We start from the raw sequence: 15,673 nt of genomic DNA, 5'->3' as shown, positions 1-15,673 counted from the left end.
CTTCTGCACCTCAGCCCACCTCCCTGGGCTTCTGCCACTCTGGCCCCTTGATATTCTTCCTGCCACAGGGCCTTTGTACCTGCTCTTTTCTCTGCCAGGAGCATCCTTATGTAGGTATCTATCTGCTCCCCTTTCACTAAAAAGGACTCTACTCAGACAACACCTTATTACCGTGGCCTTTCCTGACTCATTCTGTTTCTGACCACTTCTCCTCCGTGGAGATCTTCATATCTCCTTACCTTGCTTTGCTTTGATTTTTGTTTGTTTGTTGTTTGTTTTGTTTTGAGACAGAGTCTTGCTCTGTTTCCCAGGCTGGAATGCAGGAGCACGATCTCAACTCACTGCAACCTCCACCTGCCGGGTTCAAGTGATTCCGCTACCTCAGCCTCCCTAGTAGGTGGGATTACAAGCATATGCTACCATGCCTGGCTAATTTTTGTGTTTTTAGTAGAGATGGGGTTTCACCATGTTGGTCAGGCTGGTCTCGAACTCCTGACCTCATGATCTGCCCACCTCGACCTCCCAAAGTGTTGGGATTACAGGCGTGAGCCACCATACCTGGCCTCTGCTTTGATTTTCCGCAGAGAACTTCTGTCTCTGATACAGCCTCTCTTTATTAGTTTATATATTTGTCTGTCTCTACTAGAAAGTAACCTCCTTAAGAGAACGGACTTTGTTTTGTTTACAGACACGTCCCCTGGACCTAGAATGGTATCTGGTGCATAGTAGGCACTTAAGAAATATTTATGGAAGGGAAAGATGTGGGGAGAGCATTATTTTTCCATCTGTTTAACTTGTTATGGACTTCCTTTGCCCACCTAACAATTGCTGGCTATGTAAACAGCTTCCTTATAACTGAGATAGGTAATGTCCCTTACAGTTTTAAAATGCAGATGATCCTTTTATAATATCTTATTTTGGATATTCTATAACCTTATCATAATTTAGGGATCATGATTTGGGGTATTTGTCAAAAGCCTTTTGCCCTATTTGAGAGCGCAGAGGAGTCTGTACCCTAGGGTGTTCTCACTCCCTCTGCCCTACCACTGAGGGCAAAGGTGAACGTGGCCATTCCAGTGCTCCTGGGTGCTATGGGGAATGGGGGAGAAGAGTCAGTCTTGCTGTGTCCACTGCTCTGTCATTGTTGCTGTGTCATCCATTCTGCTGGGCTGTGGATTCTGAACATGGGTGCCTTGGCTAAATGTGCCCAGGAGTGAGTGGCAAATCTCACTGAGCAATTTTGAATGGAAATTACTTGTCTAAAATCAGCTTGACCCTGATGCCTGAGAATGATGCATGTGGTTAGGAGAAACCAGAGGCTGAGTGCATAGGCTTGTCTCCTTGGAGAGGGCTTAGTTTGGGCTGATGTAACAAAAGATCTTTGAAATTTATTGCTCACAGTTCTGGAGGCTGGGAAGTCTCAAATCAAAGCATCGGCAGATTCAGGGTCTGGCAATGGCTCACTTTCCCCTTTATAGGCACAGCCGGTGCCTTCTAGCTACATCCTCACATGGCAGAAGGGGCAAGCAAGCTCCTTTGAGCCCCTTATTAAGGGCACTAATCCCATTCATAAGGGTGGAGCCCTCATGACCTAATGACCTTCGAAAGGCCCCACCTCAATACTGTTGAATTGGGGACTGGGTTTCAACATATGAATTTGGAGGGGGATTCTAACATTCAGACCATAGCAGTAAATAAGCAGCTTGCTCTTATCTGTACAATGAGAATAAAATCTCTACTACTTGCCACTCACATCTGAGCTCCTTACGGAAAATAATCTTCTGTCTTCCTAGCGTGGAAGTGATTCGTCTTGGACAGAGTCACTTCATCAACTGGGACCTGCAAATGTACTATGCTGAGAAGGACACACCTGCAAAAGCTAGAACCACCACACTCAATGAACAGCTCGGGCAGATCCATTATATCTTCTCTGATAAGACGGGGACACTCACACAAAATATCATGACCTTTAAAAAGTGCTGTATCAACGGGCAGATATACGGTGAGTGGAAGCCGTCACTCATTTTCTGGGTAAGTGGGGCTGCCTGCCGTGTGCAGGGCACTACCTGGACCAGAGCCTGTCTCCTGGCATTGCTGGTGCCCTCCCAATGCAGAGTCCTGCTGCTGGGACCATTCTCCAGCTGAGCACCAGAGAAGCACCATGGACAGCACTGGGGACACATGCATGGGAGAGGACAGCGGCCAAAAGTGGGATCACGGCAGGGGCGGTGGCTCATGCTTGTAATCCCAGCACTTTGGGAGGGTGAAGCAGATAGATCCCACGAGGTCAGGGATTCAAGACCAGCCTTGCCAATGTGGCAAAACCCCATCTCTACTAATAATACAAAAATTAACCAGGTGTGGTGGTGGCACACACCTATAATCCCAGCTACTTGGGAGGCTGAGGCTGAAGAATTGCTTGAACCCGGGAGGCAGAGGTTGCAGTGAGCTGAGATTGCACCGCTGCACTCCAGCCTGGCGACAGAGTGAGACTCTGTCTAAAAAAAAAGAAAAAACTTAGAAGTCTCATTACTATATGATCCAGCAATGCCACTTCAGGATATATACTCAAAAGTACTGAAACAGGGGCTCAAAGAGGTATTTGTACACCTGTGTTCATAGCAGCATTATTCACAATAGCCAAAAGATAGAAGCAACCCAAACGTTGATCAGTGGATGAATGGATAAACAAAATGTGGATACACACAATGGAATATTATTCAGTCTAACAAAGGAAGGAAAATTTGACACATGCTGCAACACAGATGAACCTGAACTCATTTATGCCAGAGGTTAAATTTTTTTGAATTTTTGCAATCAGAACTTGGTGACGACCTTGAGCAGTAGGATATAAATAACTCCCACATACTTAGCGTTCCAATAATGGAACACTAGGCATAAATGAGTTAAGGACATTATGCTAAGTGAAGTAAGCCAGTCACAAAAGGACAAATATTGTATAATTCTACTTATATGAAGTACTTAGAATAATCAAATTTATAGAGACAAAGTAGAATGATGGTTACCAGGGGCTGGGGTCAGGGGAATTGGGAGTTACTGTTGATTGGGCACAGAGTTTCAATTTGGCAAGATGAAATAGCTGCACGACATTGTGAATATACTTGATGCCACTGAACCGTATGCTTAAAAGTGGTTAAAATGGGCTGGGTGCAGTGTCTCATGCCTATAATAATAAGACTTTGGGAGGTCAAGGTGGGAGGATTGCTCGAGGCCTAGAATTCTAGAACAGCTTGGGTAACAAAGCAAAAAATTTTTAAAAATTAGCAGAGTTTGGTGCTGCATGCCTATAGTTCCAGTTACCTGGGAGGCTGAGGCAGGAAGATCCCTTAAGCCTGGGAGTTGAAGGCTACAGTGAATACACCACTGCACTCCAGCATGGGTGACGGAGCAAGACCCTGTCTCAAAACAGCAACAACGAAACTTGGTTGGCTGGTGTGCAGGGGCTCACATCTGCAACCCCAGCACCTTGGGAGGCTGAGGCAGGCACATCCCTTGAGACCAGGAGTTTGAGACCAGCCTGGGCAACATGACAAAACCCCATCTCTGGCCAGGTACGGTGGCTCACGCCTGTAATCCCAGCACTTTGGGAAGCTGAGGTGGGCGGATCACCAAGTCAGGAGTTCGAGACCAGCCTGGCCAATATGATGAAACTCCATCTCTACTAAAAATACAAAAATTACCTGGGCGTGGTGGTAGGCACCTGTAGTCCCAGCTACTCAGGAGGCTGAGGCAGGAGAATCACTTGAACCTGGGAGGTGGAGGTTGCAGTGAGCAAGACTGTGCCACTGCACTCAAGCCTGGGCGACAGAGCGAGATTCCGTCTCAAAAAAAAAAAAAAACCAAAAAAACACACGCCTCTACAAAAAACAATAATAAAATAATAATAATACAAAAATTAGCCAGGCATGGTGGTATGTGCTTGTAGTTCCAGTTACTTGAGAGGCTGAGGTAGGATCACCTGAGCCCGGGGACATCAAGGTTATTGTGAGCTGGGTTTACACCACTGCACTCCAGCCTGGGTGACAGAGTGAAACCCTGACTCAAAACATCAAACCAAAAATTGGTTAAGATGGTAAATTTTGTTATGTGTATTTCACTACAGTTGTTTTGTTTTCTTTGTTGTTTTTGTTTTTAAGACGGTGTCTCACTGTCACCCAGGCTGGAGTGCAGTGGCGCGCTCTCAGCTCACTGCAACCCCTCCACCTCCCAGGTTCACATGATTCTCCTCCCTCAGCTTCCTGGGTAGCTGGGATTACAGGTGCACACCACCGTCCCTGGCTAATTTTTTTTTTTTTTTTTCCAGTAGAGATGAGGTTTCACCATGTTGACCAGGCTGGTATCGAACCCCTGACCTCAAGTGAACCACCTGCCTAAGCCTCCCAAAGTGCTGGAGTTACAGGCATGAGCCACCACACCTGGCCTACAATAGTCTTTTGTTTGTTTGTTTTTGTTTTTGTTTTTCTTGAGACAGAGTCTAGCTTTGTCACCCAGGCCAGAGTGCGGAGGTGCAATCTTGGCTCACTGAAACCTCTGCCTTCCGGGTTCAAGTAATTATCCTGCCTCAGCCTCCTGAGTAGCTGGGACTACAGGTGTGTGCCACCATTTCCAGCTAATTTTTGTGTTTTTAATAGAGATGGAGTTTCACCATGACAGCCAGGCTGGTCTTGAACTCCTCACCCCAGGTGATCCGCCCATCTTAGCCTCCCAAAGTGCTGGGATTACAGGCGTAAGCCACCACACCCAGCCAATAGTTTTAAAATTGATTTCGGTTCTAATTTTCTGAAACATTTAGAAATTTAATTGTCTGTAAATTTACAAATAATATTAAGGTTAATACTAGATTCAAATAGAGTGTTCTCTATTTTAAATAGACTTAAAAACACAATTATTTAAAATGATATAGGGACATGCATATATACTTCCTACTTGTAGGAAACTGTACACCGTAAGTGCCTTTTCTCATAAGGAGTATCAGTGAAGATGGTGGGGCACTGAGGGGCTGAGGACGTGACTCACATGTGTGGATCCTTCTGACTTGGGGGAGGTAAAGCATTTCAAAGGATATGCCCCAGGCCCCTAGGAGAAAGTAGTAGGGACAGGCACCAGTATTTGAATAACTAGACCAGGGGTCATCTAATGTTTTCTGTAAAGAGCCAGATAATAAATATGTTAGCTTGTCCAGGCCATATATGGTCTTACCTCCACCACTACATAAGCAAAGCCATGTAAGGAGACAGGCGGAGAATCAATTTGTTTTATCTGGACACAGGTGGAGAATCAATTTGTTTTATCCTGTTTGTTTCTCAGGGGACCATCGGGATGCCTCTCAACACAACCATAACAAAATAGAGGTAAGGCCTTTAAGCTGAAGAATTGTTTGGGATGCTAGGGATGTCAGGGTCCCAGCAGGGCCATGCTTCCTTTGAAGGTCTAGAGAAGACTCTTTTCGTTGCCTTTTCCCTGCTCCTGGTGGTTGTCCACAGTCCTTGGTGTTCCTTGGCTTGGAGACTTGGAAACACAACTCTGTATCTCTGCTTTTGTTGTCACATGGTGTCCCCCTGTGTGTCTGTGTGTCTCTGTGTCCACACTTCCCCTTCTAATAAGGATACCAATCATTGGATTAGGACCCACCCTAATTGAGTATCACCTCATTTTATCTTGATTACATCTGTAAAGACCCTATTTCTAAATAAGGTCACATTCATAGGTACCAGAGGTTAGAACTTCAACATATCTTTTGGGGGAACACAGTTTAGTCCACCACAAAGTACCTTTTTGACTGGGCTTGGTGACTCATGCCTGTAATCCCAGCACTTTGGGAGGCTGAGATGGGCAGATCAATTGAGTCAAGGAGTTTGAAACCAGAGAAACCCCATCTCTACAAAAAAAAAATACAAAAATCAGCCAGGTATGGTGGTGCATGCCCATAGGCCCATCTACTCAGAAGGATTGCTTGAGCCCAGGAGACAGAAGTTGCAGAGAACTGAGATCAAGCCACTGCAGTCCAGCCTGGGTGACAGAGTGAGACCCATATATGGTCATATATGTTTCCAAAAAAAAAAAAGTATCTTTTTATTGAAGACAGTTTTGAGCCTCTTGACATTTAAGAATGTGCTAAAATCCTAAGGTGGTTTTTGCATAATTGAAACCTTGCCTTTCAAGGAAAGTTCATGTCATGTGTTAAGTGAAAAATATTTTATAAAATCATATTTTGTTTTTCTCCATTTCTTTCAGCAAGTTGATTTTAGCTGGAACACATATGCTGATGGGAAGCTTGCATTTTATGACCACTATCTTATTGAGCAAATCCAGTCGGGGAAAGAGCCAGAAGTACGACAGTTCTTCTTCTTGCTCGCAGTTTGCCACACGGTTATGGTGGATAGGACTGATGGTGAGCGTTTCTCTGGCATCTCAGGCATTAGAGACCAGGTTTTTTGTTTCCGGGTAACTCCTGCTTATGACTCAAATGCATGTCAAGTGGTACAAATCTGTCGCATATTCGAATGCAGTGAATATTTTTCAGCACTTACCACTAGATGGTTTATGGAAGAGCAAAGTAGGAAACAAGCTTCTTGTCCCTGAAAATTTACATCTTATTCATAGTTATGGCTCCAGGTGTATTTTTTTCACTTTGCAAATGAAATCTTTTTGAAAGAAATGATTGATACTTGAATTATGATAGAAGAATCTAACTTTTCTTAGCACATTTATTACTGAGCATTTACTGAGTGTGAAAAGTCAAGCCTTATCTATATCAGAAATGGACTCTGAACTTGACTAATCTTTTCTACCAAATAATTTTAGATATATGCTCTTATTTACTAGATTCTGTTATAGTTTGGGTTTGAAATAATATCAGCCTTAGCCTGGATCTCTTCTGGGTGCCTTTTCCATTTAAAGGAGCATAATTAATGTGAATTTCATGGGAACAAGCAGAATGGCTTGTAAATTCCTTTGCAGAATCCTTCAATGCAGTTTGTGCCAGCTTTGTCACAGGAAGTTTGTCCTATATCAAGGAAAGCTAGTCATTTTATCACAAATGGACATAATGATAAGTTATATAGACACACATACACTTTATAGAAAGAGCAAAAGGAGTTCCTTTGGTGTTTCTGTAATGAAGCACAGTCTGCCTTCACTTCATTCATTCACTTCATCCACTTCACTACATCTTCCACTTTTTACTTCAGTCAGTGCAGCATACATAAGTCCCTCTCTGTTCTCAACCTTCATGTTTCATATGTAGCAGGTATGAAATTTCCAGAGAAGGAATATGCGTAAAAACTAAATGTGTAGGCCAACGCATGGTGGCTCACACCTGTAATCCCAGCATTTGGAAGGTCGAGGTGAGTGGATTGTTTGAGCTCAGGAGTTCAAGACCAGCCTGAGCAACATGGCAAAACCCCATCTCACCAAAAAATACCAAAAATTAGCCAGGCGTGATGGCACATGCCTGTAGTGTCAGCTACTCAGGTGGGGATCACCTGAGCCCAGGAGGTCAAGGCTGCAGTGAGCCATAGTCTCACCATTACACTCCAGCCTGGGTGATGGAATGAGACCCTATCTCAAAAAAACAAAAAACAAAACAAAACAAAACAAAAAACACCTAAATGTATAGAAGTATGTGATACCTTTCAGCAAGTTTCAAAGAAACCCATTTTCCACAGATGAATCTAATATTGCAATGAAGCAAGGTAACAGAGTTCAGATTAGGGTGGATACATGGAAGGGTTTATCAGCAGACAATGTGGGGAAAGATAGAAAGGGACGATACCAGGTCATGAATCATGGAAGCAGAGGTCAAAGTCTATTTGACTCGCCAAGCCAATTTTACTCAGTCTGTAAGCATAAAGTATGACATTACAAAGTCACCTGGTTCTCTTTGGTTTTGACAATTGTACTCTTCTCTGAGTACATGATAGTATTTTAAGGGCTAACTGGTCAACTTAGGCAAATGTAAATTCATCCTGTGGTCCCTATTCTATTTTTCCCCAGTGGGATATTATGGGAAGAGCCCTGGACTATGTGCTAGAGATGAGTCAGCCCAGTTTGGGTCCCTGTCTGAGAACCACCTTCCTCGGTGTTGTAGTAAGAAGGTTGGATGTACAAAGTTCCTTCCAGCAGGGAAGGTGGCTTTGTTTTCTTTTAGTTTGTTTTTATACCTTCAACTTTTATTTTAGGTTCAGGATATACATGTGCATGTTTGTTACATGGGTATATTGCATGATCCTGAAGTTTGGAGTACAATTGATCCCATCATCCAGGTAGTGAACACAGAACTTAATAGTTTTTTTTCTTTTCTTTTTTTTTTTTTTTTTTTGAGACGGAGTCTCGAACTATCGCCCAAGCTGGAGTGCAATGGTGCGATCTCGGTTCACTGCAACCTCTGCCTCCTGGGTTCACACGATTCTCCTGCCTCAACCTCCTGAGTAGCTGGGATTACAGGTGCACACCACCATACCTGGCTAAGTTTTCATATTTTTAGTAGAGATGGGGTTTCACTATGTTGGCCAGGCTGGTCTCAAACTCCTGACCTCATGATCCACTGGCCTTGGCCTCCCAAAGTGCTAGGATTACAGGCGTGAGCCACTGCGCCTGGCCCTGATAACAAGTTTTTCAACCCTTGTTGCCCTCCCTCGCTCCTCTCTCTTGAAGTCCCCACTATCTATTTTTGCAATCTTTATGTCCCAATGTACTCATGTACCCAGTGTTAAGTGAGAACATGTGTTAGGTATGTGGTCTTCTGTTTCTGAGTCAATTTGCTTAGGATAATGGCCTAATCTCTATTGTGACAAAGGACATGATTTTGTTCTTTTTTATGGCTGAATAGTTTTTTAGTCCAAGTGTCTTCCAGCAGTCATAAGGTTGAAATTTGGACCAAGTCTTTGACATTCTTCCCATCTCTGTTAGTCTACAATTCTGTGATTCCATTATTGGAAGGTAATGGAAAACATTTCTTTTTTCTTTAATGATTAAAAGATCAAGGTATTTGCTCTAGATATGATTGTCTTACTTGTGGGAACTTTACCACCTTTTATTATTTTGTTTCTTTTTTCTGCTGGAAATGCGTTTGCTGTCACTTATGCCATATATCGCTGTGCCAGCTTAAATTGCTGAAGGGAAAGGCTTTTTTCTCACCGCTGCTGATTTGTCTCTGGTTAAATACTTTGCCCTCTGGCACTTGTATATGTTTGCTACGTGGCCGGATTTAGGAAGTGCATTTATAGCTTCTAGTGAATGACTTTCTGGGTGAACTAATATAGAGAGATCCTAAAGTGTCATCTTTAATTATTAATTAGGAAGTGATTAATTCTGACTTAAAGAGTGAATCCTCTGAGCCAATTGTGAAGGAAGGAGGTGTGTTTAGCTCTCTCTGCCACCATTACCCCAGAGCACTGACCATTCTAAGTGAGACTAGGGGATAAACAGCTGCTCATGCATCTGTGGCCTTCATCCTGGTCAAAGTATTCTGGAAAACTAAATGCTCTTTCTGTCCAAAGTCATCTGGCCATGGAAATGCTTTTCCTTCTATTTTGAGACAAAATAACTAGAGTAGAAAAATAGAAGATCTTGGGTAGGCAGAGTATTTTTTAAACTTTTTACTGAAGTACAACATGTGTATACAGAGATATGTACGTATCATAAGTATATAACTCAATGAATTTTCACAAGCTAATACTCTTGTAATGAGCACCCAGATTTAAAAAAAAAAAAACATTGTCAATCCCCCTAGAATTCCCTTTACATTCCTTTCCAGTGATTAACTCTCCAGGAAAAGTACTTTCCTGACTATGAATAACACAGATTAGCTTTGTCAGTTTTTGGCTTATATAAGTGGGATCATGTAGCATATGTACTCTTTTGTGTATCTGGCTGTGAGATTTATTCCTATTCTTATTGGTTTTTTTCCTTTTTCCTAAAAGAGACTGCATCTTGCTCTGTCTGCCAGGCTGGAGTGCAGTGGAATGATCGAAGCTCACTATAACCTCACACTCCTGGGCTCAAGTGATCCTCCTGCCTCAGCCTTCTGAATAGTTGGGATTACAGGCATGTGCCACCGAACCTAGCTTATTCTTATTGTTGAAATGTAGTTGTGAATAGAAGACAATTTTCCATTATTTAACTTTTAAACATTAAGATATCGGATAGTGATCAAACTAAGGTTGGTTGGTTGGTTGGTTGGTTGGTTTCAACTTTTCTTTTCTTTTCTTTCTTTTTTTTTTTTTTGAGATGGAGTCTCGCTCTGTCACCAGGTTGGAGTGCAGCGGTGCAATCTCGACTCACTGCAACCTCCACCTCCTGGGTTCAAGTGATTCTCCTGCCTCAGCCTCCCGAGTAGCTGGGACTATAGGCACACATCACCATGCCTGGCTAACTTTCTATATTTTTAGTACAGACAGGGTTTCACCATGTTAGCCAGGATGGTCTCGATCTCCTGACCTCGTCATCTGCCTGCCTCAGCCTCCCAAAGTGCTGGGATTACAGGTGTGAGCCAATGCACCCAGCCTGTGTTTTTTTGTGTTTTGTTTTGTTTTGTTTTGTTTTTTATAAGGAGAATATAGCTATGGTAAAGAAAAAAATAGCCTGGGCAACGTGGTGAGATCCCATCTCTACAAAAAAATACCAACATTAGCTGGGCGTGGTGATGTGCGCCAATAGTCCCAGCTACTCGGGAAGCTGAGGTAGGAGGATCATTTGCGCTTGGGGTGATCGAGGCTTCAGTGAGCTAAGATGATGCCACTGCACTCCAGCCTTGGTGCCAGAGTAAGACCCTGTCTCAAAAAAACAAAAGATAGAAAGAAAACATACTCTTTCAGAGGGAAGATAAACTGGTACAACCTTCTTGGAAAACAAATTAGTAATGTATACCAATGAGTTTTAAAATTGTCAGTGTTCTGTGGCTCAGTATTTTCCTAATAGGAATCTGCTCTTAGAAAATAAGCCAGGGTGGCCGGGCGCGGTGGCTCAAGCCTGTAATCCCAGCACTTTGGGAGGCCGAGACGGGCGGATCACGAGGTCAGGAGATCGAGACCATCCTGGCTAACATGGTGAAACCCCGTCTCTACTAAAAAATACAAAAAACTAGCCGGGCGAGGTGGCGGGCGCCTGTAGTCCCAGCTACTTGGGAGGCTGAGGCAGGAGAATGGCGTAAACCCGGGAGGCGGAGCTTGCAGTGAGCTGAGATCCAGCCACTGCACTCCAGCCTGGGCGACAGAGCGAGACTCCGTCTCAAAAAAAAAAAAAAAAGAAAGAAAGAAAATAAGCCAGGGGCTGGGGCAGTGGCTCACGCCTGTAATCCCAACACCTCACGGACTGAGGCAGGCGAATCACTTGAGTCCAGGAGTTTGAGAAAAGCCTGAGCAACATGGTGAAACCCTGTCTTTACAAAAAAAATACAAAAAATTAGCTAGGTGTGGTGGCATGTACCTGTAATCCCAGCTACTTGGGAGGATGAGGTAGGAGGATCACTGAGCCTGGGGAGATTGAGGCTGCAGTGAGCCATGATCGTGCCACTGCACTGCAGCCTGGGCAACAGGGTGAGACCCTGTTTCAGAAAAACAAGAAAGAAAGAGAATAAGCCAGGTGTGGTGATATGCGCCTGTAGTCCTAGCTACTCATTAGGCTGAGGCAGAAGGATCACTTGGGCCCCAGAGATCAGGACCAGCCTGGACAACATAGGGAGATCCCTGTCTCTAAAAAGAAAAAAGAAACAGAAAAATCTTTGCACACATACAAAAGGGTTATTAAAATGTTATTTTTTGAGAGTAAAAAACTTTGGAAATAGTTCTAAGTGTCTGTAACGGGAAAATGATAACATGTTTACATCTGTTTAAATGTTTATAAAGAATTTAAAAAGGGATGGCAATATACTCAGATACAGCATTAAAATGATCAAGATGTAAATGTATATTCAGCTTGATAGAAACAATTTCAGATACAGACATTTTAAAAGGCACTGGAAGGAATGATAAAGTGTCGACACCTGTTGTTTTTCCTGTGGCTAGTGGGATTATGGGAATTTTCCCCCATTCTTCGCCAATGTTTCACTTTTAGTTGTATTACTGTTTATAAGTCAAGATAAAACAAAGAAGTTTCCATCTTGGCATAACCCTTCAGAGTCAATGACTTGTTTTCCTGGGGATGCTTTGGGCTTTGCAGCCCAGCTGACCCCCACAAGAGCCTCAGCGGAGGCCTCAACAATGAGCTCTGCATTTGGTTTTACAGCTTTTCTGGGATTTCTCTTGCTTTCTTGTTAGGTCAGCTCAACTACCAGGCAGCCTCACCCGATGAAGGTGCCCTGGTAAATGCTGCCAGGAACTTCGGCTTTGCCTTCCTCGCCAGGACCCAGAACACCATCACCATCAGTGAGCTGGGCACTGAAAGGACTTATAATGTTCTTGCCATTTTGGACTTCAACAGTGACCGGAAGCGAATGTCTATCATTGGTAAGTCCCCCTCAGAGTCTGTCTATGAATCGCTCATTTAGATATTGCTTGTGCCCATTGTATTGAATGGCACCTGGATAAAGCAGCCAGCGAACGAGCTACTTGGCTCCTGGGAGATTTCTGCAGATTTTTTGAAACTGGTATTGTTTTCTTCATTCTTCACTATGTTCCCTACTCAAAGGGACAGCCGCAGTATCTCTGAATCTTGCAAATGCTGCTCATACTCTTTTTAATCTCGCTCTCTCTTTTTTTTTCTTTTTTTTTTTTTTAGATGGAGTCTTGCTCTGTCACCCAGGAGTACAGTGGCGCAATCTCAGGTCACTGAAACCTCCGCCTCCCGGGTTCAAGCGATTCTCCTGCCTCAGTCTCCTGAGTAGCTGGGATTATAGCTACTGACATTCTTTAACCATGTGGGCTGCCAGATGCTGAATCTGGGGTGGCAGGTGGAACGCTTCTGAAGTAGCAGATAGACATTTGTAGCAGTCTTTTATTTTAAACAACGCAAGCTCTTTTATTATTGAGCACCTCTGAGTGCTGTCTTCTGTACTTGATGGCAGGGAAGGGAGGGCTCAGCAGGAAAAGATTTCTGAGAAAATCAAGGCTATGCTTATGAATCAAAATCATACCTGCAATGCAGGCACGTAACAGACCACCAAGTGAAGATGAAAATCACTTCCTACCACTGAACTGCTTTCAATTCATAGTTTGAAATAATCTCAAACTTACAGAAAAGTTGCAAGAATGGATGGCCGGGCGCGGTGGCTCAAGCCTGTAATCCCAGCACTTTGGGAGGCCGAGGTGGGTGGATCACGAGGTCAGGAGATCGAGACCCTCCTGGCTAACACGGTGAAACCCCGTCTCTACTAAAAATACAAAAAAAAAAAACTAGCCGGGCGAGGTGGCGGGCGCCTGTAGTCCCAGCTACTCGGAGGCTGAGGCGGGAGAATGGCGGGAACCCGGGAGGCGGAGCTTGCAGTGAGCCGAGATCACGCCACTGCACTCCAGCCTGGGCGACAGAGCGAGACTCCTCCTCCTCCTCAAAAAAAAAAAAAAAAAAGAATGGTTTAAGGAACTCTCATACTCTTCCATATCCACCAATTGTTAACATTTGCCGTATATATATAATTTCATTCTATATATCTATATATATACATACATATATATGTACACACACATACATACACATTATTGTTTTCTGAACCATTTGAGAATAAATTGCACTAGAAGGAGCAAGATTACATGATAAAAAAAGAAAATAAAAATATAAAAAAGAGACTCAATTGCAGGCCTAATGTCCTTTTCCCCTAAATACTATACTGTATACCATAGTAGGTATTTCCTAAGAACAGGAACACTCACTTATATATACAGTCCAATGATCAGAACCAGAAAATTTAAAACAGTACAATATTATCTAATCAATAGACTTTTTCAGATTTTACTAGGGAAGTTCATTCTTTATGTTTTTCTGGTCCAGGATCCAATCCAAGATCACAGGTTACATTAGGTGACCATGACTTTGAGTCAAGGATGGTTCAACCTCTTTTTGATCTTTCATCCACTGACATTTTTAAAAACCACATACTGGTTATTTTATAGGCTATCCCCCCACTTGGATTTGTCTGATATTCCCTCATGATTAGAGCTAGGTTACACATTGTTGGCAGGACGAGTCCATAAGTGATGCTGTGCTCTTCTTTAAGTATCACATCAGAAGGTATATATATACACACACACGTATATATTTATATATACACACACGTATATATTTATATATACACACACGTATATATTTATATATACACACACGTATATATTTATATATACACACATGTATATATTTATATATACATATATGTGTATATGTGTGTATATACATATATGTGTATATGTGTGTATATACATATATGTGTATATATTTGTGTGTGTATATATGTATGTGTATATATTTTATTTATATATATATATACATATATATATATATTTTTTTTTTTTTTGAGACTGAGTTTCACTCTTGTTGCCCAGGCTGGAGTGCAGTGGTATGATCTCAGCTCACCACAACCTCCACCTCCCAGGTTCAAGCAATTCTCCTGCCTCAGCCTCCTGAGTAGCTGGGATGACAGGCATGCGCCACCACTCCCAGCTAATTTTGTATTTTTTAGTAGAAGCAAGGTTTCTCCATGGTGGTCAGGCTAGTCTCCAACTCCCGACCTCAGGTGATCAGCCCACTTTGGCCTCCCAAAGTGCTGGGATTACAGGGATGAGCCACCCTGCCTGGCCAGAAGGTATATATTATTGGTTTGTCTCATTATTGGAGATGTTAACTTTGATCACTGGGTTAAGGTGGTGTCTACAAGCCTTCTCCACTATGACTGAATTTTTAACCAATAAAAATATATAGGTTTAACTGTCTATTACACTCTCCTTAGGCACACTTAATGAATGCTTTCTGTGCCCTCACACAGATCTAGACTGATTATCATGCTTGCCATCTACCTTGACTTAAAATTTAGTTAGCAGTGAGGGATGTGTTACAATTATTGCATTAATCAAAAAAACAAAAAAATGAAAAGGTCGCAAGGAGGGGTGTTGTGGTCCAAGTATTAAAGGCAGTAAGTGTTGCGAGTTCATAGTTAAGAAACTTCCTGTTGGTTGGATGGAGAAAAATTCTATGAAAGAAAGTAACTAGCACATGGCATAGCATATGGTAGGGAGTCAGTAAATATTTGTTGGAAGAATAACTAAGGTTATGAAAAACAGAGCTGACTGTGAAGGAATCTTTTTATATTTATTTCGCTATTATATTCAATGTAGATAATGACTTACCAGTTTTGTTGAAGGCAACACTTTTTTAGAGGAACTGATGGTTTTAAGCTAATACTGAATTATGAGATAGTAACACTTCAAATTAACTTTGTAAATGTAGTTTTATATTAAGAAATCAAACTTAGCTGGGTGCTGTAGCTCACATCTGTAATCCCAGCACTTTGGGAGGCTGAGTCAGGAGGATTACTTGAGCCCAAGAGTTCAAGACCAGCCTGGATAACATAGTGAGGCCTCCATATCTATAAAAATAAAAATTAGCCAGGCATGGTGGCATGCACCTGTAGTCCCAGCTCCTCAGGAGGCTGAGATGGGAGGATTGCAAACCTGGGAGGTCAAGGCTACAGTGAGCCAATATTGCACTGCTGCACTCCTGCCTGGGC

General features: G+C 42.7%; 1 protein-coding gene across 3 annotated transcripts in view; it reads left to right on the top strand.

The window, feature by feature from the left end:
* Nucleotides 1-15,673, top strand: part of ATP8B1 (ATPase phospholipid transporting 8B1) — a 151,687-nt gene that overhangs the window by 108,456 nt on the left and 27,558 nt on the right. For all 3 annotated transcript variants that reach the window (XM_030926161.1, XM_010374682.2, XM_030926160.1), the window contains exons 13-16: nucleotides 1,794-2,002; nucleotides 5,329-5,372; nucleotides 6,256-6,412; nucleotides 12,279-12,467. In XM_030926161.1, the coding sequence (XP_030782021.1) occupies nucleotides 1,794-2,002; nucleotides 5,329-5,372; nucleotides 6,256-6,412; nucleotides 12,279-12,467 (599 nt within the window). The remainder of the gene's footprint in view (nucleotides 1-1,793; nucleotides 2,003-5,328; nucleotides 5,373-6,255; nucleotides 6,413-12,278; nucleotides 12,468-15,673) is intronic.

Source organism: Rhinopithecus roxellana, chromosome 21 (genome assembly GCF_007565055.1).
Source record: "Rhinopithecus roxellana isolate Shanxi Qingling chromosome 21, ASM756505v1, whole genome shotgun sequence".
Taxonomy (NCBI): domain Eukaryota; kingdom Metazoa; phylum Chordata; class Mammalia; order Primates; family Cercopithecidae; genus Rhinopithecus; species Rhinopithecus roxellana.
Note: the sequence above shows the minus strand (reverse complement) of the source record. Positions and strands in the feature narration are given on the sequence as shown.